The 24,001-nt window shown below is 48.8% G+C and overlaps 1 protein-coding gene across 2 annotated transcripts; it reads left to right on the top strand.

Moving 5' to 3' along the window:
• Window positions 1-236: 236 nt before the first annotated feature.
• CD34 (CD34 molecule) lies at window positions 237-24,001 on the top strand. Of its 2 annotated transcripts, none has more exons than XM_053909119.1 (8): window positions 237-555; window positions 10,402-10,584; window positions 11,257-11,510; window positions 12,543-12,623; window positions 20,851-21,001; window positions 21,238-21,290; window positions 21,609-21,773; window positions 22,337-22,477. In XM_053909119.1, exons 1-8 carry the CDS (start codon window positions 477-479, stop codon window positions 22,349-22,351), a joined length of 981 nt encoding a protein of 326 aa, XP_053765094.1. In that variant the 5' UTR covers window positions 237-476; the 3' UTR covers window positions 22,352-22,477. The 2 variants fall into 2 exon arrangements, with proteins under 2 accessions (XP_053765094.1, XP_019285300.2); XM_019429755.2 differs by lacking the exon at window positions 22,337-22,477 and adding an exon at window positions 22,484-24,001 and having other exon boundaries at window positions 239-555.

The raw sequence follows: 24,001 nt of genomic DNA, 5'->3' as shown, positions 1-24,001 counted from the left end.
GTTAAAAATAAAGGAAAACAAAAAGGAAAGAAAACACACACACAGGCGCGCGCGCGCGCACACACACACACACGCACACACACGCACACAGAACTCAGAGGAAACTTGCCCCCCGCCACCGGCCAGGCTGACACAAAGGGGTTAAAAGTTGACTGGAAGTCGAGCTTGAAGGAGTAAGACGGGGCCTCTATATAAAGTTGAACAAGTATCTGGGGCCCGCACAAACCTCCACCTTTTTTGGCCTCCACGGCGGCAACCCCAGCCCCTGCTAACGTCCTCCGCCTGTGGGACCAAGTGGGGAAGCTCACGGTTGTGGCGGCCAAGGAGAGGGGCCGGCCTTGCCAGGAATATAGAGGGAGGGGAGGGGAAAAAGCCCGATCGCCCACCCCGCTCCCTGGCGGAGGGCGGGGGCAGCGCGTCCCGCGGGCCGAGCGCGTCTCAGGCGGTGCGCATCTCTGCGGAGCGGCGCGGGAAGGATGCTTGTCGGCAGGGGCGCGCGCGCGGGGCGCGGGATGCCGCGGGGCTGGACCGCGCTCTGCCTGCTCAGTCTGCTGCGTGAGTACCGGCCGCGCGCCCGGGCGGCGGGGAGGGTCCCCGCTCTCCCGGAGCCGAGCGCGCAGAGCCCGGGGGCGCGCAGGGAAGGGACCCCCCCCCCCCCCCCCCCACCTACAGCTGCCCCAACCCACGCCCCGCGCCCACGGCGGCTCCCGGCACTGGTGGGACCGGGGCCCCCCTGGGACCGGCGCACCACCTGGGAAGCGCTGGGGTGGACGGGGAGGCAGGGCGGGCGACCCCGCCGCGAGTGTCAACCAGCCCAGGTGTAAACCGGGCGGAGCTCTCTGAGCTTCCCGGTAGTGGAACAGTGCGACTCGTTCGCATTGTCTCTAAAGTACGGCGCTTCGAAGATGCCAGAGGCTATGGCCAAAGGTCCGGAGCGCAAAGTTGGAGCCAGAGCCAGGAGAGGGGAGGACAGAAGCAGGAAAAGTTTTGCGCCTGGGGGTTGATTGAGAAAGCCCAGGCCGGAGCGGGTGCTGGGAAGAGAGCGCAGGCGCCCACCGACCACCACCACCACCACCACCGGCACTGGGCGAGCCCGAATTTAAGGACGGGAGCGAGGCCAACCTGGGACAAGGCCCTAGCTCCAACGCCCAGGAGGCGCCGGAGGCAGGCTGAGTGAGGTGACCAGGGGGTGTGGAATGAACAACAGTACGGGAAAGAATGCTTGCATTTAAGATCTGAAAGCTAAATTACAACTCCCTCTTCCGACACCCGCACCCACTCCCCTGGAGAGAAGGTGGCAGCGGATGGGGTCTGTTGTGCGCCCTGCCTCCGTCTCCCCATCGCCACCCCCCCCCCTCCCCGACCCGGGCACCAAGTCCAACCTGTTACATTTGGGGGCATTCTTCCTCTTCCCGCTCCAAGTTCTAGAACTAGGGAATATGACAGCAGGCTCGTGGACACCCTTCCGCTCACCCACACTTGCTCCTACTTCTTAGGATCTTGCTCTCTCACTTTGGTAAAGAAATCATAGACAGTAAGTATTTATTCTTAATTGCTCTCATTTGGGGAGAGCATTCTCTATCTCCTCTCATTGCCTTTAGAGGGTTTTAAACATTGTGAGCTGTTCTCCTTTTTGCTCAAGATTCTGCTTCCAGCCCTCTAGGGCCCCCAGTTCCCTACACGTACTCATCCTACAGGCCACCCACTATGGCCCCACAGAGTGACCTGGGCCTGCCAGCGGGACTCCTTTGCTCTCAGTGTCCTCTGGTGTCAGCGTTGGGCCCACCCAGTTGGAGAGAGACTCCGGGCTTGGGAAAGCTCTAAGTTAGGCTCTGAGTTGACCAGTTCGGCAGCCCCAGACCTGCCCTCTGGGGCAGAGAAAAAGCTGTGACTTCAATGTGGAAACACTAGGATAGGGGAACTCCCCTGGGTGCTAGACGGCACCCTCATAACACAGTGGAGCCGATCAACAGCCGATCAGATGCTTCACTCTCCTTTACACAGCTCGTGATGACCTGGTCCTGGGCCGAGTGAGGCCCACCCTTTTTTTATTTCCTCAGCTGGTCAGTCTCAGTCTCGCCTTGGCCCGTAGCAGGGGGTGGGGGGAGCGACTTAACTCCTGCAAAATCTGGGGCAGATATGCTGAGAATCTCACTGTCTCAGCTTTGGGGGTGACAGCTGGGACATGGGTCCCGACTCTCAATCTTGCCAGACCACTTGAGCCAATGTGTAGCCTTTCGTCTTGCCTGAGAACTTTCTAGGGTTTGTTTCTTTCTTTAACACGGGGAGTCATTTTCTGTCCTGGTCTACATTGGGGGATAGATGAGTGAGTGACTGTACCTTGAAAGGCTGACCGAGGGACATTTGCAGGAGTTCCGTGCGATTATTGCAAACTTTAGGGCACCGGAGGTCTTCTCATCATGTACACTGACAGAAGGCTTTGTTCTGGGAAGGTCTTTCTGTGCTCTGTGAGAAGTTGGTGTAAAGATGGGCACGGCGGTCCGACCAAAAGTAGACTCTTTTCGTTACAGATGAAGCTGCTTTGGGGGGGCAACCAGACTCAGAATGAGTCGCCAAATAGCACTCCCCTGCCACCAACAGGTAAGAGAAGCCTTTCAGGTTATTAGGAAGCCCCATTTGTGGGCCTCCGGGTATCTGTCCCCTCCAAGACCTCCAAGGCCTATCTCCTTCCTCCCTCTGTAAGGACACCCCCGCCCCAAGGCCCGCCCCTTCACATTCCTCTTCTTCCGTCGTGCATGCTGACCCCACACCCATATCCTGTCTGGGGCTACGTGTAAGAGGGGAAAAAAGAAAAGGGAAAAGAATTTTATCAGATATTTTCCAGAGGAGAGAGGACTCCACCCTTTGACTCTCTGCCATATGGCGACCGACGAGGAGCAGCCTTGGGGACCTCTGACTAATTCAGTGGTCCCCAGTGGTCCCCCTCGTCGGGCCAGTCCAGCTGGCACAACCTTTGCAAATGCAAGTCTTCCACGGCCTTCCCGTTTGACGGATAAAACACTTCTGGGCATCTTTTTCTTATCCCTTTAGCTCCACCTCCTGGGCCTCCTTGTTCACTTGTCCTCCTGTTCTTCCTACTTTGAGTCTTTGTCTCCAAAAGCTCGGGGCAAGGAGTGCCAAGCTGCAGCAGATAAACTCGGGCGCAGAGTCTTACAAAAACAAATAAAAAAGGAGGAACAAATTCCACTCCGTATGGTCTCACTGCCTGATTTCCTTTAGACCCTGGGCAGGAGGGCCTGGGCTCCCTTTCAGGGCTGGATGGCTATTCGGCTCCACCCTCGGGGGGCCCGGCCTCCCTCTCTCCTTGACTTTGCCTGATCTAACTTAAATGGCCCCCGAGTGTGGAGAATTCAGAAGGTGAAGGTATGGAAACAAGAACAAAAACACCACCCTCCAAAAGAAAATGCTCCAAGTTGCCAGGGCAGAATTTCCTATTTGTCTGGGTCTTGACTTCTCTAATGAGAACATTCTCTTCCCTCCTCGGCTACGAAATAAAAACACATTATCTACAATTTTTAGTCTCCACGGCCCCTGACTTTGCTAAGGAGAAAGATGCGTGCGTCTTGGGAGAGTGAGAGGCCAATGAACGGGGGACGGGCCAAGGTGGACTTCTTAGCACCTGCACTCTGGGGCCCACCCCGGGGGCCATTCGCTTCCCTTTGGATGTAAAAGAAAAGGCCTTTGGGCTTAGTTGGCTTCGTCTGCTTCTTCCTGGTTTGGCGGGGAAAGACCCCAAAGAACCCACAGCTGGTACCTTTTAGTGGGATGGCATCTCTAGGTAGCGAGTTCTGTTGTTACAGAAAATGCCTTAACAAGTCTCTGGGTGAAAGTAACCTGGACCCCTGGACGGGCCTTGGAGGTGCAGGGGCAGACAGGAGGTTAATTGCTGGGCATGGTAGAATACATCAGAACTTTGTGTTTGATGGGCCCAAGAGACACAGGCTGAGGGAATGCAGAGCCCAGAAGGAGTAGAGAGAGAGGAAGGGAGGTGCCTGGACCATCAGAGAGGCAGTGGTGCCTGAGGGTGGAAAAGACCCATCGAGGAGAAACTCCTTACGGTGTGGCATGCATGCTTAGCACAGTAATGTCTGGAATTTCAGGCTTATGCCGTTGTCTCTTCCGGGCTGGGCTGTAATCTGGCTCCGTGCTCTCAAACCTTTGATAAACACACACCCGCCTGGTGTTAGTGTGCTTTGCGGGGAATAAAGGAACAAGTCCTCGGCTGGCCTACGGTGAAGCAGAACTACAGTGCCTGAGCACAGGGAGGCACAGAGTTGCAGAAAGGGAGTCAGTGGCGATTAGGGAAATGAAGGAAGAGGTGACTGGGAGAAAAGTGGGCCCCCAGAGAAAGCGCAGGAGACCAGGCTTCCGTGGTAAGTCGATGGGGTCCAAGACAAGGTATTTGAATATTAAAGAGAAGTCAGAGTCCGCTGTTCACTCAGGCCACAGACACTTGGTTTACGCTCACGTCTCAGTGAGCCACGAAACCATAGGAAGGCATCAGCCCAGTTCTTTGTTCTGGTCCAAGATGCCCAGACTCGGGGAGACCTGTAACAAGGATGCTTCCTGAATGTTCCCGGAGAAGATGGGTGGCTCACCACCTCTCAGAGTAGTTCATTCCATTAAAAAAAAATAATAGTAACCCCCCCCCATTTTAAGCCTTACTTTGTGTTACAATGAAATTAGCTTTCTTGAATCATCTGATCATTAACTTCTATTCTTAATTAGAATTGGCTAATCTTCAGTGGCTTCTAATCTAATTCTCTTCTTTAAACTACCATGGAATTATTATGATCCTTCTTCAAGACAATCCTTAATGATCTTTCTGGCCCCACTAGATTATAAGCTCCTTGAGGACAGGGATTTATTGAAATTGTAATGACCTTAACCCCAAACCTCAGGAAAGAATCTTCTTTTCTTCTGTGAATGGTCCTTTGCACGTCATGGGTGCTTATGACCAATATGAATGAATACATGCGTGAAATGAATCTTGAAGAAAGTTACTTATTCTCCCTCCCCAAATTCTTCTTTTCTGGATCAGAGGTTAGCAAACTTTTTCTGTCAAGAGCCACATAGGAAATATTTTAGACTCTGGAAGCCATATGTAGTCTCTTAGGCATATTCTACTCTGTTTAATTATACAACACTTTAAGCATGTAAAAGCCCTTCTTAGCTCACTGGCTGTACAACAGACAGCCCGCGGGTGGATTTGGTCCGCCAGCTATTTGCAGACCCCTGATCTAGATGAAATAACTCCGGGCCCCCAACCATATGACTTGGTTTCTAGAGCTCTCCTAATTCTGGTTATCCTTTCACGGACACTCCCTAATTTAACAAACTCCCTCCTAAAATACGGCATTGAATGAGTGTGAACATGCCTGACATGGTCGCCATTCAATCTAAGTGCTTTTTCTGAACTCAGAGGATTGTGCTAAGCACCCTGAGAAAACAAATGTGTATCAGAGATGTTTCCGGCACTAAAGAAATTTATAATGTAACTGAGGTGACAAGACCTATACTCAGGAAACAGAGTTTATGATTTTGTGCCAGATACGTGGTGGAGAGACGTGTCTCAGGGTCTCTGAGAAGCAGAAGGAAGGGGGCCCTATACTAAAGATAACTGCTGTTTCTTGAGCGTTTACCAGACAGGCTAACCGCTTTATGCTTCTTATCTCCTTTATTCCTCAAAACAACTAGGAGTTAGGGAATATTTTTATTCCCGTTTTATAGGGAATGTTTAGAGAGTTGAAGAAGCTTCCCCCCAAGCCCTCACAGCTAGAACATGGTAGAGAAGCCTCTGAACATGGTCTGACTGCAGAGCCCAAGCTCTTTCTTCGGAGGTTTCCTTCTCTTCTCAGAAACATGGGCTGTGGGTTCCCAGCAGAGTCCAGCAGGCTTCTTTTTCCTGCTACTGTATCCCTGTGGGCTGAGACACCCAAGATTTTCTCGAAGAAACTCCTCTCAGGCAGGGCACCAGAATTGGAAAGGAATGGTGGAACTGGTGGAACGGGGCTAGCTGGCCAGGAGGAGATCAGGAAACAATACCAGCAAAAAAAAAAAAAAAAAAAAAAACACACACACACAAGAAAAAAGAAAAAACAAAAACAAAAAAACAAAAAAGAAAAAAGAAAAAGCAAAAAAAAACAACAACTAAACCTAAGGGGGTCTTTGGAAAGCAAGACTGAGCATAGGAGAGCATAAGCATTTAGCTACTTAGGTAGCAGAGCATTCTGGATCTCTGAGGATTTGTAAGCCCTCTTTCAGGATGAAAAGATTCTCCAATTTACTAATTGTAGGTAGGAATCTCTTAAGCATGTATTACATTATGCCTTTGCTTCCTCCGTGTACCCCTCAGAAATAGGACTTTAACTTTCATGACTCAGATGGATCATGAAAATAATTTAGTTATGGTGCAGCTCAGTGACTTTGTTAATGCTTACTAAGGTGTATATATTTATTTCCTCCTACTGTAAATGATTCCAGACCAGTGTGTGGGGTTTTTTTTTAACATTTATTTATTTTTTTGAGAGAGAGAGAGAAAGAGTGAGCTGAGAAGGGGCAGAGAGAGAGGGAGACACAGAATCTGAAGCAGGCTCCAGGCTCCGAGCTGTCAGCACAGAGCCTGATGCGGGGCTCGAACCCACGAACCGGGAGATCATGACCTGAGCCAAAGTCTGGTGCTCAACCGACTGAGCCACCCAGGCAGGCATCCCATGACCAGTGTGGGTTTTAATACTCATGTCTGTTTTTCATTTATGTTTCTTCTTTTTTAAACTGTTGTTTCTCCTTGATGTTTGCTTCTAAGAGTCTCCAATTTTTAGCTTTAACTAGGATATCAGATAACCAAGCTTGTTAGAACTTGGTGTAAAACAAGAATAATTGCCTGTGAATAAGTACCTGTAAGTTAAATGCAAAACTTTTACTCCATGAATTCTGTGACCTCTGTTTGGCGTTTTTGGCTTCTTATCCTTATTCCGCTAACTTTCTGATATCTTGTCTCTTCCCTTTGCCCCAAGCTCATGAGTTAGGATCAAATAGTATATCTAGAGTCACATAGGGTACTTAGGGGGACACAGTTAATAAAGGTAGGGTGGAAGGTAAACAACATAAGATGGCCTTTTGTTCAATTTTAAATTGTACTGTAAACGCCCTGTTGGGTTGGGGCTAACGGCTGTTTGTCTGGAAGGCTCCAGTCTAGAACGGAATGGAGTGGAGGTTTCGTTGATCGTCTCCTAGAATCGACCTGGGAAGCCGCTGTTGCTCCCTTACAGAGTTGGAGAACAGAATCAGATCAAGAAAGGTCAGCATTTGATAGTTTAATGCCTTGGATGGGGGCGAGAAGCTAGGATAGACAGAGACACGTGGTCGGTCTCGATTCTTATAAATGTTATTCCTCCAAGGCGCAGTCTCTTCGTGGGAGCTCCAGAAAGGGAGCCCTAGAGACTGTGAAATTGAGACACTTCCTGCCTGCTAGTCCCTACACCGCAGCACCCAGGTTGGATTGGTCTCCGGGTCTTCCACCACCTTGTTCCCTCGCTCTACACCCCCTCGCATATCCCGTCACATAGCCTTGCCTTTCTGCCCTCCCTCTTTGACCTGTTTCTCCAGGGTCTCAGAGGCTGCCTTGCTCACAGAGGGCTCAGGGCCATGCATCTGAGGTTGGGGTTTCCTTTTCCTGGCAGGTGAATCGTGCTACCTGCTCCTCAGCGTTTGGCCCGGTGGTGGGTGGGAGGTGGCTGCGGCAGCTGGGAGCCCGACCCCAGCGGGTCGGTAGCTGGCCTGGGTCCAGAGTCGCTTCACTTCTCTGGCACAGGCCCTCCGCCCTCCGAGCTAGCAGCAGGTCTCTGCTCACATCTGGAAGAGCTCAGAACTGTTTGTCTGGGTGAAGGAGGCCCTGGGGAGGGGCTTCAAAAGCATGACATCACCTCAGTCAGGCGCAGCTTTCTTTGGAAAGCGCGAAGGGCTGGGTCAGCCTGAGCCAGATAGGATTCCCAGGAACTGATGTGTTGGAAGGAAGAAGAGGAAAGGGTGGGCAGGAAGAATGATGTCAACAGGGAGTTCCAGTGGTGCCTTGGAATGGTACCTGGGGAGGATGATCCTTCAGGTCAGTATCTGCCTGCTCCCGCCACCCGCCCCCTGTGGTGAGTTCATAGCTTAGGGGCCGATTGCTGAGCGGGTCCTGTCTAAGGGCCCGGGAAGACTGGATCTGCTTTCCCACCTGTTTCATTTTGATAAACCCACTTCCTGCCTAACCCAGGTAGGAGCCCATCCTTTTCTCTCCAGAAGTGCGGGGGATGCATCCTGGTTCTTAGCAGTTTCGACTCTCTGACCTTCTTGCTACTTCTACTCAAGAGTCAGCTAAGCCTCAGTGGCCCCAGTGTTCCCTGCCCTGAACTACGGCCTCCCCTCTTGGCCAAAACCTTGCGTGATTCAGGTTCTTATCTCTAAAATGCAGGTGGTGCTATCATTTCATCCTCCTGCTCACCTGCACCTAATGTCAAGATATGATTGTTGTCTTCACCATTTATATCCATCTACTTGCAGCAGGTGGCAAGGGAGGCAGACGTGGGGCAGTGAGACTTGTCACTGCTTTTAGGGGAAGCATTGAAACTAATGCCTAACTTCCCTCTTGATGCCGAGGGAAAGAAGAGTTGTCACTCTACATTGACATTTACCTGGAGACCTCCCAAAATTACAGCTCTAGATCTCAATCAGGAAAATTGAAAGACAAGCTTTAGGGTGGCCTGGGATCCTCAGGGGCCTTTCCTTGAGGGTGGTACTGTGGGTGCTGAGCTCTGGGTACCAAGTCGATCCTATAGCATTTATGGGGCCCAAGCCAAGAATGGAATAGAGGCCCTCATACCATATGTCTAAATACTTCGAAGTTACAATCAGGCCTGTGGGCTTATAAATGAAATGTCCTCTATCCCCTTACCTTGAAAAACATACCTAATGGCCACCTGGAAGGCCAGGTTTGAATTTGGGACCCTCTCAGTCTCAGAATTCAGTGCCACCGTGTGGCTGAGCAGGAAGAGATGGCCCTTGGCTCCAGCCTGTCCTGCTTCTCTTCTTTTTACCCCCAACCCTGGCTCACTGTAGGGGATCTTGCATGCATGCAAGGGACACACCATCCACATGTTTCATGTGTACACCTTCTCCCTGCCACCTCTTGGCCACCCTTGTGCCTTGGAGGTCCATACCCTGGTACTGCGGTTCACCCTCAGAAGGATGGACTGCGAGAAAAGGCCCCATGAAGATCCTCAAGTGAGAAAAGAGGCATTTGGGCAAGAATTTCTAGGAGTTCTGGTCCCCAGTGTATGATCTAGACAAGAGGGTACCTCTCTGTTGGCCCCACGGACGCCTCATGGTTGGGAGCAGGGCAGCGTAGGAGGAGGAATAGAATACAGACTCTAACGTTCGGGGAAGTTTCTCCTTTCTGGACGTAAGGGTGGCATTGATAGGTACCCCCAGGAAACACAGAAGGACAAGGACCCTCATGAAGATCTTCAGAGAATAATTCAATCCAGGAATATTATACTATATCAATTTAAGTTATTTGTCATTAATTCTCCCAAAACAATCCATGTCAGGAAAGACCCTCACTTTAAAGGTTGGTAAACACACACACACGCACACACACGCACACACACGCACACACGCACATTAAACTACATAGTTATTGGAAAAGGCAAAACTAAGCTATCTTCCTACATTTGATGAGAAACCAGGCCTTAAGTTCTCTAGAGCGTCCACTGGTCAGAGGTTCTTAAAAGAAATCGTGGGGTCACTTACTGAGTTTCTCAACAAAAGGCAAGGAGGATGGGTTTGCAGGCCATGAGGGAAAGACTAGAGTGTGGGAATGGGGGAGTCTTGGACAGATAGAAGATTTTTAAGGGGACTGAACAGAGATGGCATGAATCTAGTGGCTCTTCCTAGAGTATATGAATGGAATGGCTGCAGGGTGACAGAAAGAGAGACAGATATGTTAAAAAGGAAATCTTCCCCCATACTTTAGATCTTTGCAATGTTTATTCAGATATAACTTGATATTTTACTATTTTATTTAACATGTTCTAAACATTGCCTCGTAGTCTCATGTGGCTTTAGTTTTTTTATATTTCTTTATTCGCAATGATTCTGGTACGTTAAGCGCATATAGCATTTATCCCATTGAGATTCATTTAGTTGTTTGCGACTTTTCCCTCCTGCAAATGGTACTATGCTGGACACTTGATGCGTACAAGCTTTTCCTTCCTTATCTTCTTAGGGAAAATCTAGTAGTGAGAAATTCTCCTGTCCAGGAGGATAGTCTTGATGTCATGATGTCCTAAGTCTCCAGGATGATTTAGGTTCTGACTTTTCCTCCTTGTTTCTCGATAGCCTCTGGGTTCACAAATACACAAACCGGGACCACTGTTACCACAGCGTCAGCCACCTCACATACAAGTTCAACTGTTTCCACAAATGTGTCCAGCCAGGGAGCCACCACACTAAGTCCTCTTGGAACTACCATGCCATACCCTGTCTCTCAAGACCGCAATGGGACCACAACAGCCATCTCAGGTAAAAAGTGTTTGTCTCGGGCCCCAGAGGGATGTGGCTGGTGCTTGGGTAAAGCATTAGGATGCCTGCAGACCTCCCTTAGCCCTGCCTTCCCCCGCAGATGGAAACACAAGTCCTGCGAAGCATGGTTTGTGCATCATGTTTAGGGTGCCCTGAGGTAGACTCCTGACAATTCCTGTAGTGATGGCTTTCTCAGGCCAACAGTTTGGCTGCTGATCCTGACCAGTAACTCTCCTTGTACCCTCTTTTCATGCTGAGTTCAGCTTAGTGACAAAATAAGGATCAGATGAGGACTCCCTAGACATCTTTGATCTCTTCTAAGTGAAAGAAAGTATGTACAGGTTCACACTGGTTTTTGACTTCTTCAGGGTGAGCCAGATTCCAGTTCAGCATCAGAATCCTGAAAGCACCTCTCATACATTCTCAGTGATAGCCATGGTTCCAGTAGCTGGCTTGAAATGAGTTTGGTAAGGGTTAGGATATGAAGTAACTCTTAACTCCCCCGATTCTCTTTTCTGGTTTGAAGTCCAGGTCAGTATCGTTATCTGTAAAGTTTTAATTCAAGACAGTGAACTGAGATGTGTGTAGGGGTGTGTGTGTGTGTGTGTGTGTGTGTGTGTGTGTGTGTATGAAAACATGTGCATGCAAAACATATGTTTTGGTCTATTTCAGAGACTACAGTCAACTTCACTTCTACCTCTGAGATCACCCCAGTGCCTGGAACGGGGAACTCTTCTGTCCAGCCACAGACCTCTTTAACTGTCACAGCATTTTCCACCACAACCAACCTTTCAACTTCAGACATGACTTTGAAGCCCAGCATGCTCCCCGGAAATGTTTCCGATCCCCCATATAACAGCACCATCAGTGTGACATCCTCCACTGAGCCTTATGCATCATTTTCTCCCACCCCAAGTACCATCAAGGTAGGTGAATTGGGCCAAAAGTGGCAGATTGCCCCCTCGCTTCGTATGTATGCAAACCCTCTCCTCCCCGCAACCTCTCCTCATCCCAGCCAGTCAGATTTGGGTCATGTAAGAATTAACATGGAAAATATGCAGCTTAAATATTGCTGGCAAAGATAGAAAGGGGAAGGGAGGAGTGGACACAGGTCGCTGACATATGCTGTGGGTGTTTCATTTCTAGGGAGTTGAAAGTAAAGGGGGATTCTTGGGGGTCCATGCAGTCGGCTGTGGTTCTTTCTAGTACCTCTTGGTCTGGGCTTTGACCAGGGCACCATTTCCCTTTGAGCGTATTTGGAAACCATCTTCTATTTAATGGGGCGACTTGCAAACAATGTTTAGGACCACCACCATTTCCTGTAGATGAGAGAGTTTGGTGGTATGTCAGGTATAGAGAAGCAGTGAAGAACTGGGCAGACCAAGGATGGTGAGCTCAGCCTTGGCGTCTGTGGCTGTCAACAGTTTGGGGCAGGAAGGGTACAAAATATGAGGGTGCGTGGTGCCTGGGGGCAGGCTCAAGGGACCTGCCTGGTTTCTGTTTTTAAAGGAACCAGAATAGGAATCTGGAGAGCCCTGGGGACCGGGAGGAAAATGAGTGTCACCAGGATCAGCCTGGCCACCCCCATTACCTTAGTGCTCATATGGCCTCACTGCATGTGTATAATCCACCGCAGGGAGAACAGCCCCAATGGGTAAATTTCGTCCCCTCTTCCATTTCTGCACCATCCAAGCTCATGTTTACCAAGATTGCAAATAGCTACTTGTTGGCAAGCCCAGGCTGGTAACAAAAGTTTTGATTATCTGATGGGGATGCGTGTAAGAAGGAGGAAGAGACTGACACCAATTTATACATCTAGTCCCCTGCCATTTTTAAATTTCCTTTTTCCTAAAACCTCTTAAGAGAGTACCCCACAGAAATCAACCTGGACAAGAGGTGGGGGTAAACATGAGGGGCAAAGATACTGGCTTATTTACTTTGTTTTTGTTTTACTACAGGGAGAAATCAAATGTTCCCGAGTCAAAGAAGTGAAATTGACCCAAGGTATCTGCCTAGAGCTAAATGAGACCTCCAGCTGTGTAAGTCAAACTCCCCTCCACCTCACCCCTATCCTTTCCTCCTCCCTCTTCTCCCACAATCCCTTCCGAACATCCTTAAGCCCTCTCGGACTGGACCAGACTTCGGTGGGGGTGGGGAGAACTTAGTTGGTCAGGCGCTTTCAAATACAGAGTTTTGGGTTTAGGGAGTAAGAGGCCCCATCTGGTGGGCAAAGAAGGCAAGGCAATTTTTTTTAAATTGAGTTAACTTTTTCCCCTCCTCTGTAGTACATTTAATATATACATGTCAGACTTAAGTTTGCTTTCATGTTAAGAAAGTCCTTAGTGAAATACACACTAGTGACCTAAAGTGCCGGTTTGCTTGTTATTTACATATAACTCTTTAATCCGTTTAGAATTCTTTTGGGCTGTAATGCCACATTTTCCATATAACCGTCTTTCCTCACATTGTTTATTGAATGATCCCCTTTGTTGACTGGAATGCTGTTTTTTAGCTTGTATTAAATTTGTATTTGTCCCAGGGCATATTCTACAGAGATATTTTGTTCAGTTTGTCATTTTTTGCCTATTTTAAGTTTTTTAAAATTATTCTACTTTTATATTATAGTACTCTTAATATCCAGCCATGCAGGTCTTGGCTCACTACACCATAAAAAGTTTATTTTTTGTCTGTTCTTTTAGAAAAACTTTAGAAACATCTTGTCAACATTAAAAAAAGAAATGTTAACATTTTCATTGGAACTGCTCTAAAGTCTCTCTCTATTTTTCTGGTCTTCTCTTGTATCATTCAGCATATTATCTTTTTAGTTTTTAAAAACTAAAAGCTGTTTGTTTGTTTGTTTGTTTGTTTTTCCGGTAGGCTTTATGGACTTTTAAAGTTTATTTATAATACAGATTTCCCATTAAATATTCGAATCGATCATTGCTGGTATATTATAAAGTTGAAAACTTCCAACTTTTCAATATACGTTTCCAATATATATTGAAAGTTTTGAAAATTTATCTTAGGTTTAGCCATTTTCTTTAACTTACTTGTTAATTTCAAGAGCTCTTTACTTGATTCTTTTTTGTTTTCAAGGCAAGCTCTCGTGTTATCTGCCACCATCCATTGTTTTTCTCCTCCTTTTTAGTAGTTATGCCTTGTTTAAGTTTCACATCTTATTGCATTGGTTAGACCATACAGCTCGGCGTTAACTTTGAATGTTGATAGCAGACGTCCTTGCTTTGTTTCAGTAAATCCAATTTCCTGACAGTTACAGTTTCCTCGACGAAGAATGGAATGACAGGACTCTTCCTATTCACTTGTAGGAAAAAACATTTCCTTATAAGTTGGGAATCCATTTAAGGGAACTATATGTGTGACGTGTGACATGTACACACACATGGGTAGCCTATAGTCTGTAGAGGGCATTCAGTTATTTATTTTGTCCATTCTGACTGCCCATGTCGTACCTGTGATTATCAGTTGGGTCATTCTGACTCACAGATCTTTTAGAATTATGCCTAAGCTCTCTTTTTAGCCCAGGACTTCTAAAAACAATGGGAATTGCAAAGACATAAGTTCGCACAATAGAATAAGTGCACGATGCAAAATAGTGAACTTAAACATGAATATACAATGTACAAGTAATACAGGAATTGCAGAGACAGAGGCTCACACAATAGAACAACTAAATGCAATTTGCAGACCAGTCAACTTCAACATGAGCATACAAAGTACAAGTAATACTCTGTGTGTTTCTGATAGCTATTTTCAACTCTCCTTATTAAAAAAAACATCGCCAAACCCTTCGTTAATCATAGCTTTAAAAACGACTTTTTTTTTTTATTTATTTTTTATTTTTTTTAGTAATATCCTGGTGAAGCACTTATTTTCCTGTGTATCACACTGGTCTGTGCCAAAATGCTGCTTCTGCGTGCCACTGATTTAGAGCCAATTGCAGGGCAATCTAAGTGTCTGTCCATTGCCCTTCAAGACTCACGTTTAACTAGGGTCATCATACAAGACAAGTGCCGGAAACTGACCGCTACTCCAGAAATAACTCCTCTTACTGTGGTTGCTTTCTCTCTGTGGTCTTTACTGTCTCGTCATTCATGCCACAGCTGAGAAGGTCTGCTCTCTCGTCTGAGATCTGGGGAGCATCTGTGAGCAGGGACGTGCAAAGACAGCAGTCCCTCCACTATGCTAAAGAAGGCCTCTGCACCGTTCACGGTGAATCAACTCTCTGGTGACCCCTTGGTCGTGCTACTTTTCCCTGGCCCCTCTGTCACCGTTGATCCCCCGTCTCTTCCTGAGGGTTCCTCCTCCCTAGTCCCCAAGCAGCAGTGCCTCCTAAGTCTCCCCAAGGTAATTCCCCCCCCCCCCCCCCAGGCAGCAATCCTTGTTCAGAATCTCTAGCCAAAGCTCCGGATTGTGTTTCAGATTCCTTTCCCTTGAGTCCTACTGCGTGCTTATTTGATCATCAATCTGTTCCCAAGGCCGTGAGCGAGTGGTGTGGTGCCTCCCAGTTTTCCTTAGGTTGCATTTGCCCCCGGTGTCAGAGGGCCTTAAGGGACTGGGTCGAACCGTGGGAAACTCAAGCCCTACTCACACCCTAAGGAGAAGCATTAAGGATTTGAATTCCCCTAACGTTATGTCCTTGAGTACTTGTGCAATGTCGGCGTGCTCCTGCCTCCCGTGCACTCCCGTAACGGAAATACGTGTGCATGTTCTCGGCTATCCACACACTCACTCTGCACTGGGACGTACTGAGTATCCAACCTTTCAGCTCCCACCGTGTGGATTATTCCGCCTGTCTTCTGTACCTGCATGCTGCAGGCATTCATTTCTCAACTATTCTCCTTTTGCTCCCCCTCCTTCACCTCTAGGCAGAAATCACCCCTATCAGCCTGGGGGCGGGGGGGCGGGGAGGGCAACCCCTACCCTCTTCTCAAGCACCTGCTACTCCGTCTTGGAGCCCTCATTTGCAGGACCCGTCAGTCTGAGTCTGACTTTCATTCTCTCCGCCGCAGTGTCAGGGTAATTTAGTTTTTGTGGTTATGGGTTCCCAAATCGTTTCCACAATGTGAGGTTACTTTCTTCTCTTACGCTGTCCCCCCATTTATCCAGGGAAATACACCGAGAAATTTTTTAATGGTGGTAAAAGACACATAACATGAAATGGACCATCATAACCATCTGTAAGTCCGCATATAGTTCAGTGGTATTAAGAACGTTCGCGTTGTTGTGCAGTCTCCAGAAGCCTTTTCATCTTCCAGAACTGAAACTCTGCACCCATGAAACAACTTCCCATTCCCCCCACCTCCTCGCCCCTGGCAACTACCCTTCTACTTTCTGCCTCTACGATCGGACTACTCCAGGTACCTCATAGGAGTGGAATCATACGGTATTTCTCTTTGTGTGACTGGCTTATATCATGGAGCATAATGTCCTCAAGGTTCATCCGTGTTGTAGCATGTGTTAGGATTTCCTTCCTTTTTAAGGCTGAATCATGTCTATACCACATTATGCTTATCCCTTCATCCACCAATGAACACTGGGTCGCTTCCATCTTCTGCTGTTGTGACTGATGCCGTTATGAACATGGGTGTACAAATACCTCTTTAGCACTCTGATTTCATTTGGGGGGCGGGGGGCACATACCCGGAAGTGGAATTGCTGGATTATATGGTAAATCTATTTTTAAATTTTCGAAGACCCGCCATACTGGTTTCCATCGCAACGGCACCATTTTGCAACCCACAGGGCACAGGTTCTGACATGTCCACATTCTCACCAGCATTAGCTATGTTCTGGGTTTTTTGATAGTAACCATCCTAATGGGCGTGAGGTGATAGCTCATCGTACTGTTGATTGGCATTTCCTAGTGATTAGTGATGGTGAGCATCTTTTCGTGTGCTTATTGGCCTTTGCATATCCTCTTTGGAGAAATCTCTATTCAAGCCCTTTGCCCACTAGTTTGGTTTTTAGAACTACCTTTCTTTAGAGCCACATGTGTTTACATGCAGAGGTCGTATTTCCTCAGCTAGCTCTCATCGCCCTTATTCTGTCGTATTGACTTCATCTAAGGCAGGCTGCTTCCAGCCTCCAGATCATATCCCCCAGCCCACGCCTTCCTTGCCCTCTGCCCAAACACTAAAGGTCAGTTTCCATGCAGAAAAAATAACTTACAGATGGAAGACAGATGAAGACCATGTGTCTCCTGGTGAGAGCCTGAGATCTGGAGACAGTCTTACTCCTCGCTCGTGGTCAGCTGCTCACCGGTGGGGTGACTTGTAGCAGAGTCCTTCACTCCAGTCTCTAAATGAAAACAGGGTTTTACCTGCCACGTCAAGGTCACACCAACATAGATAAAATGAGAAAGAGAGGGAAGGAGGGAGAGAGAATGAAAATTGATCCTAAAAATCTCATCATCAGGAAAAAAATCTTTTTTTCCACTTCTTAAAATTTATCCTGAGGGGCGCCTGGGTGGCTCAGTTGGTCGAGCATCCGGCTTCTCCTCAGATCATGATCTCGTGTTTTGTGAGTTCGAGCCCCACCATCAGGCTCTGTGCTGACAGTTTGGAGCCCGGAGCCTGCTTCGGATTCTCTGTCACCCTCTCTGCCTACCCCTCCCCCATTCACACTCTGTCTGTCTGCCTGTCTCTCTCTCAAAAATAAACAAACATTTTAAAAAGTTTATTTTGAGAGAGGAGCGCGTAAGCGGGGGAGGGGCGGGGAGAGAAGAATAGAGAGAATCCCAAGCAGACTTGGCTGTCAGGTCAGAGCCCAAAGCGGGCTCAAACTCACGAAACTTGAGATCCTGACCCGAGCCAAAATCAAGAGTCTGACGCTCAACTCACTGAGCCTCCCAGGCGCCCCACATTGGGAAAAAATCTTAAGGATGATTTGGAAAAATACCTGTCCCTCTCTTCCTACTCCAAGTGCTTAATGAACATGCTTCCTTAACATGTTAAGAGTCTTGGCAAAGTTTGAGAATGCTGCTCTAGAAAGGTTAGATGGTTTTATCATTGTAGTTATTATTTTTGCAAAGCAACATGTGTGAGCAGATGTGGTTAGGGGCTAACAAATCTGATTCTCATGAGCAAAATGGCAAAGGCTGTGGCTTCCTCCTGCCCACTCTCCCATGATATCTGCCCACAGCCTCTCTGGGGGGAGGATGTTTATTTCAAGCGTCCGGAGAAGCATTGTGCTTTGTTCAGGATCCACCTGCTCCTCTCCAGCTCAAACACAATTCACTGATGCTGTTGGATTCCAGAGTGGGAGGCTGGCCACTGTTATTCCCTTGAATTTAGTCCAAGAAACTAAGCGAAGGGTGGAGGGACCCTGCGTGGAAGCCAGACCAGTTGGAACTTTGAGCTGAACAACAATTCACTGGGTTCTTCTGTTTGTTTGGTGCTACGTTTAGTGTCGTCTGGGTTCAGAATTATGTAACGTACGCCCATTCTCCCCATTAAGGAGTCGTACTGTCTAGTCAGAGAGAAATGGCAATGACAGTAAGGCAGAAGATGATCAGACACCGAAGTGTGGGTTCTAAGGGCTACGGTATATGGTATATTACTATTATTGATGGTAACAATACCAGCTGCCCTTTGTCGAGTGCCCATTGGGTTCCACACACTTTGTCGGGGGCTCTTCATACGACACCGCTTTAGTCACAGCTCTGTCTTCAACTGAGGAACCTCACGCTCAGACTAGTTGTATGTCTTGCAAAGACTCTAGTCAATCACAGAGGCAAGGTTGATGCCGGGTCTATGGGAGATAGGGCCAGTCTCGCTGGGGAGCTGGGGTCTGAGTTGAGTCTTGAAGGATGGGATTTCCAAGGAAGAGGGCCATGTTCTTCCTTTTCATATAGGCAGGGCTGTGAAGGTCACAGGCTCTCACACACTTGGGCTCCCCATAATGGCACCCTCAATCTGAAGGCCTTTCCTGACCAGCTTCCCCTGCACACATTCTCCCCATTCTTCAAGGCTTACTTTGAGGTGTTTCTGATAACCCCCAACCTGATGTATGCTCACCCTCCTTTGAATGTCCATAGAACTTTAGCTGTACCTTCCTCATGGTACTTACCGTGTAACTAGCTCTGTCACTTGTCTCTTTGTGCCTCAGTTTCTTCATCTCTAAAATGGGGAGAATAATAACACCCATCTTGAAGGGTTGTACAAGGTCTAAATGAGTCAATATACGTAAAGCACTTGGAACAGTGCCTGAGACATAGTGACCATCATTTGTTTTCATTGCCATGCATGCAAACTAAGAGCTTTGGCTATGTGGAATTCATAGCTACCCCCCTCCCCCCCACGATACACGTGCAGAGATTTGCACACAGTGTCTTCCATTCAGGGCTTGGTAAATGTCAGAAGAGCTGAATATGGTTGAAGTGCAGCTTCTTAGGACTCTGCAGGTTGAAGACATGCCATTTTGTGTGGTTTGTTTAGATTGTGCAGGAGCCCTGTCCCTCTGCCTCTCTCAGGAGAGATAGATTTCAACCAGAGACGCTCCAGGAGGCCAGAGTTGTCCAGGCGGGGACTTCCCTCCTCCTCCTTCAGAAGGCATGGTGTTTGCAGGGTGCTCCCAGGGAAGCAACGTAAGGCTCCCCAAAGAGAAAGGGGCCTAGAGAAGAAAGACACTGCTGATCATATCCAGTGGTATCCAGAATGCCCACAGCAAATGCTGTTTTGAAGAGCCAGATTTTTCCAGAGACAGAGCCTCTATCCAAGCACTTCTTCGGAGACCTTTTCTTTTCTTTGCTTTTTAAATGCTTATTTATTTTTGAGAACGAGAGAGACAGAGTGTGAGTGGGGGGCAGGGCGAAGAGAGAGGGAGACCCAGAATCCGAAGCAGGCTCCAGGCTCTGAGCACAGAGCCCAACGTGGGCTCGAACTCACAAACTGTGAGATCATGACCTGAGCAGAAGTCGGACTCTTAACCGACTGAGCCGCCCAGTAGGCCCCCTTAGAGACCTTTTCTTGAGAGTTGAAGCAGCAGTGGCCTGAGAATGCATTTTTCTGTGCCCTTGGTTCTTGAGGGGCTTCTGAGGCTACCTCTGTGACCTGAAGGTTAGCTAGCCCTGCTCTTCTGGCCTCCTCCAAGCCCTTTGAGTTCCACCCAGCTCCCTTCAAGTCCAGCTGATAGAAGAAAGCTGGGGCCTGAGGCCAACCCTGACCTTGCCGTGTGCAGAAGCAAAGGATCCTGGGTTTTCCTGCCGTGGGCCACAGCAGTAGGAAAATACCCAGGCTGCTTTCCAAGCTGGGAGGCCCACAAGGAGCAGTCCTGCCCCACAAACAGGAAGCTGTCTCCTCCACGGAGGCTCAGTTCGGATGCCCCTCACACGCCCCAGCAGTTTTCCCCGAACAGGAAAGTTGTCGGAGCCGTTCAGGCATTTCCTCCTCACCATCTGCCATCCGGACAGAGGAGAGAGTCTTGGTTTCGGTTCCTTTCCTGTGCAGGGGAGGCCGCTCTGATTGGAAGCTGCTGGAACACATCCTGGGAGGTGTGAGAACAGGGTGTTGGAAGGGCACAGCCAGTGTTTCCAATTCATCTCTGTCCCAGGACTCAACTGGCAAAGAATCATGAGAGCTTATCTCCTGGGGCCAAGTTCCTGAGTCCTAGGGACCAGACAGCAACTGGAACCATCTGTGGACCTCACGTAAAACTGGTTTCCATGCTTTTAGTGGGGAAAGGGGGATGGTAGACTGGACAAAAACACCATTTCAGTTTCAACCATGCTCCTCGTGAGCCCCATTGGGGGGTAAAGACGGAAGGGCCCAAGGATGCCACTGGGTCTATAGCCATAGACTTGTTCTCTACTCCCTTCCCTTGGCTTTTCCTCCAACACTTGGAGCTTTTATAATCTTGAAACAAAGGATTTTTGTTTCCATCAGTAATACACTATTAATATTTGCTGTTTGAATTTAATTTGAAATAGTGTATGTGTCCATGGGCAATCCTTAAATAAGACAGTGTTTCCTGAATTTCTGCTCCGGTCCTCTTACAGCCCCACCCAGGACACTGACAGATGTTTCGGGACGGGGAAATTTTTGAGTTTTTTTCTTATTGTGTTTTGGCACATCTGTAGTTCACCGGATTTTTTTTTTTCCCAGTTAAATTTTTTAGGAAAAAAGGATCCTTCTTATTTAGAGAGTCATAGTGTGACTTTCATCACGATTACTACCTGAGACTCTGGATGCAGCTCAGGGTATATGAATAATTTCGTCTTCCGTTCCCCATTTCTCTCTATGTTGCCAGGAGGAATTTAAGAAGGATAATGGAGAGGAACTGACTCAAGTCCTGTGTGAGAAGGAGCAGGCTGACACTGTGGCCAGCATGTGTTCCCTGCTCCTGGCCCAGTCTGAAGTGAAGCCTCACTGCCTGCTGCTGCTCTTGGCCAACAGAACAGGTAAGGGGTGCATCTGTCTTGGGGGCTAGGGAGGGAGTGGGGCTGAGGTTAGACAATCCTGGGTAGAACTCTGGTATCTTAGCTCAAAGAGCACAGGTGCTGGGGAGAAGAGCCGGGCTGACTTTGGGAGATGGAGCACCCTGGGCATCAGAGCATCATCGAGAACATCACAGGAGGGCACAGGAGGATGAGCTCTTCCCGCTTCTAGATTCAGCAATCCCTGTTTCTCATTCTAGAACTTTCCAGTAAGCTCCGTCTTCTGAAAAAGCACCAGCCTGACCTGAAAAGGGTAAGTTCTCTAAGATGATGGGAATTCTCAAAGGGAAAATTGGGTCAGGGGAGTCACCGGAGTGGAAGAGAAAGTACTTATCTTTTCTAGACTTGTCCTTCCTACTTCTCCGTCCTTCTCCAACAGTCCTTACCTGTCTGAGCTTGAACCAAAATTTTATGGTTTTAAAAGATGTCAGTCTTAAGTCCTTTTTAGAAAAATCCCTGAGGTCCAAGACTTCCTGTGTTCGTCCGCTGTTGGGTCTAGCGTGGGCTGGGCTTCTCTTCTAGAACTCACATCCCACAAGTGACAGGCTGTCTTTTCTGTCTTCCCTTCAAGCTTGGGATCAAAGCCTTCTCTGAACAAGATGTTGGGAGCCACCAGGTCTATTCCCGCAAGACCCTGATTGCCCTGGTCACCTCAGGGATCCTACTGGCTGTCTTGGGCACCACTGGCTATTTCCTGATGAAGCGCCGCAGTTGGAGCCCCACGGGAGAAAGACTGGTCAGTTTGGGGGTCCAGGGCAAAGGAAATGAGGAAGATAGTGGTCTTCTGGGGAGGTCCATAAATGTCCTGGAGCGGGGAGGAGACATACCAGGAAAGGTACTTCCGTGCTTTTACACATGGACGTGCAGAATGCACATTACCATGTCCATGGACAAGTCTGAATAATATATAGCAGATTGGAAAGGAGGCACTAACTGGGGCCAGCCCACTTGCTCACTGTGGCAGCAGATGGCTCATGTCATCCGTTTATGATTTTGCCCAGGATAGTTCAGCTGGGTATACCAGAACAGGCTGCTAAATCAATCACACTTATTGACATGTATATTAAATGTCCGTGGGTGCCACTTAGCTCACCAGAAGGGCCCTTATGGAAGGAAAATCTACTGTTGGAGTGTTCTGGATGAGGGAGGACAAGGCTGGGGTTTGACTCTTGGCTTCTGGCCTGCTACCCACTCTGGGGAGGGCATTCCATCCTGGGAACTGCCTGGTGTCTGGCGGGAGCTGGTTATGGAGCTGCGGTGGCACGGTGTTGTGCCTCTCCTCTGTCCTTTCTCCTCTAGGAGCTGGAACCCTGACTGCTCTTCAGGAAGAAAGGAGTCTGCACATGCAGCTGCAACCCCCTTCTCTCCCTCCCACCTCATCTCCCCCCACCCCTGCCTCACTCCCCTGCTTACCAGATAATGCTCCTTTATTTATACACTGTCTAGGGCGAAGACCCTTATTACACGGAGAACGGTGGAGGCCAGGGCTATAGCTCAGGCCCTGGGGCCTCCCCTGAGGCTCAGGGAAAGGCCAGTGTGAACCGAGGGGCTCAGGAGAACGGGACCGGCCAGGCCACATCCAGAAACGGCCATTCAGCAAGACAACACGTGGTGGCTGATACCGAATTGTGACTCGGCTGGGTGGGGCAAGGCTGGGCAGTGTCTGGGGAAGGGGCCCCTCCCTGCATCTGACCACATGCTGCCTCCAAGCTGGAGGCACCATCGATTGCATTCTACCCTTTCCTGCTGCACACATCCTCGGAGGCTGTTCCTGGGGCCCGGTACTGCACCGGGCCGAAGGGTTCTCTCCACCTTGGTGGAGGGAAGATAACCCCTGCCATTTACATGTTCAGCTCGCTAAGCCCAGAATCGGGTCGACTCTGAGTAAAGGTGTGGGGGGAGGGGAGGCCAAAGTGCAGAGAAGCTACCAGGGTTGGGGGGTGGGAGGTGATGATCTTGCATCACTCACACGTGGGCTTCTGTCCTCTCCCTCCTCTCTGCCATATTAAAGGAACTACCAGGGGAAACATGGGGCCTTTTCTGGGCTACAATTTCCTCCCAGGAGGCTTTGCCTTTTCCTGTTTCTTCCTCAGATCTGTCTTCTCTACATCAGGGAAACCAAAGCAACCCAGTGCGCCTGCTCCCTTGTAATGATGCAGCCAGAAAGACTTGTTATCCTAAACCGTCCCCCTTATGCCCTGGCCAAGGCACTGTGGATTCAGGCACCGGCTTCCCTCATGCTTTCCGGTTTCCCCTGAGCTCCACACCTCCCTCCACATCTGCATACAGAAGCCTGCTTCGTTTTCTGGCTGAGCCTGGAACGAGGCTCCAAGTTTTGAACAACGTCTTGTGTGTGTGTTTGGGAGACAGGATTAGGGGGACATGGGTCCATGCATTCCTTCCTGTGGGGGCAAGTGGGAGAGAGTGAACGGCTCAGTCTTTGTCTCTCTGGGGCTCATGGAGCCTTGTCTTGAGCCTCTGTTTCTCCCTGTGGGTCAGAGTGGACAGGATCATGGGACCAGACCTTTGAGCCAAGCCTCTTGACTTGTGCATCTCTGAGGAAGCGCCTTGCTCAGAGGCTAGGTCCTGGCCTTATCCTCTGATCTCGATGGCTTCTTCCTTCCTCCCCCTGACTCCTGGGTTGAGCTGTGGACTCAGTCTCCCAGCAGACTCCTTTCGATCTCTGTCTCCCTCACTCCAATCCCCTCACTGCTCCGCACCTCCATGTAGTCAGGGCCCCTTGACATCTCCAGAGAACCTTCACCACAAGCCACCTCCTCTGTAGGTGACCCAGGTTCTCATTTGCATTTTTCGGTTTTTTTCTCCAGAGGGGTAAGCGGGGATCCTGGTTTCAGTGACGGTTGGAAATCGAATTTTCCAGAGAGAGGAAGATTGGGTGGGTTTTATTTCTGAATAAAAAAATGGTGTGTGTAAATACTGTAATTAAAGTGATACTGAGACACA

Source organism: Panthera pardus, unplaced genomic scaffold (assembly GCF_024362965.1).
Source record: "Panthera pardus isolate Hobbes unplaced genomic scaffold, ASM2436296v1 HiC_scaffold_21, whole genome shotgun sequence".
Classification (NCBI taxonomy): Eukaryota; Metazoa; Chordata; class Mammalia; order Carnivora; family Felidae; genus Panthera; species Panthera pardus.
This window is presented reverse-complemented; position numbering and strand designations above follow the sequence as displayed.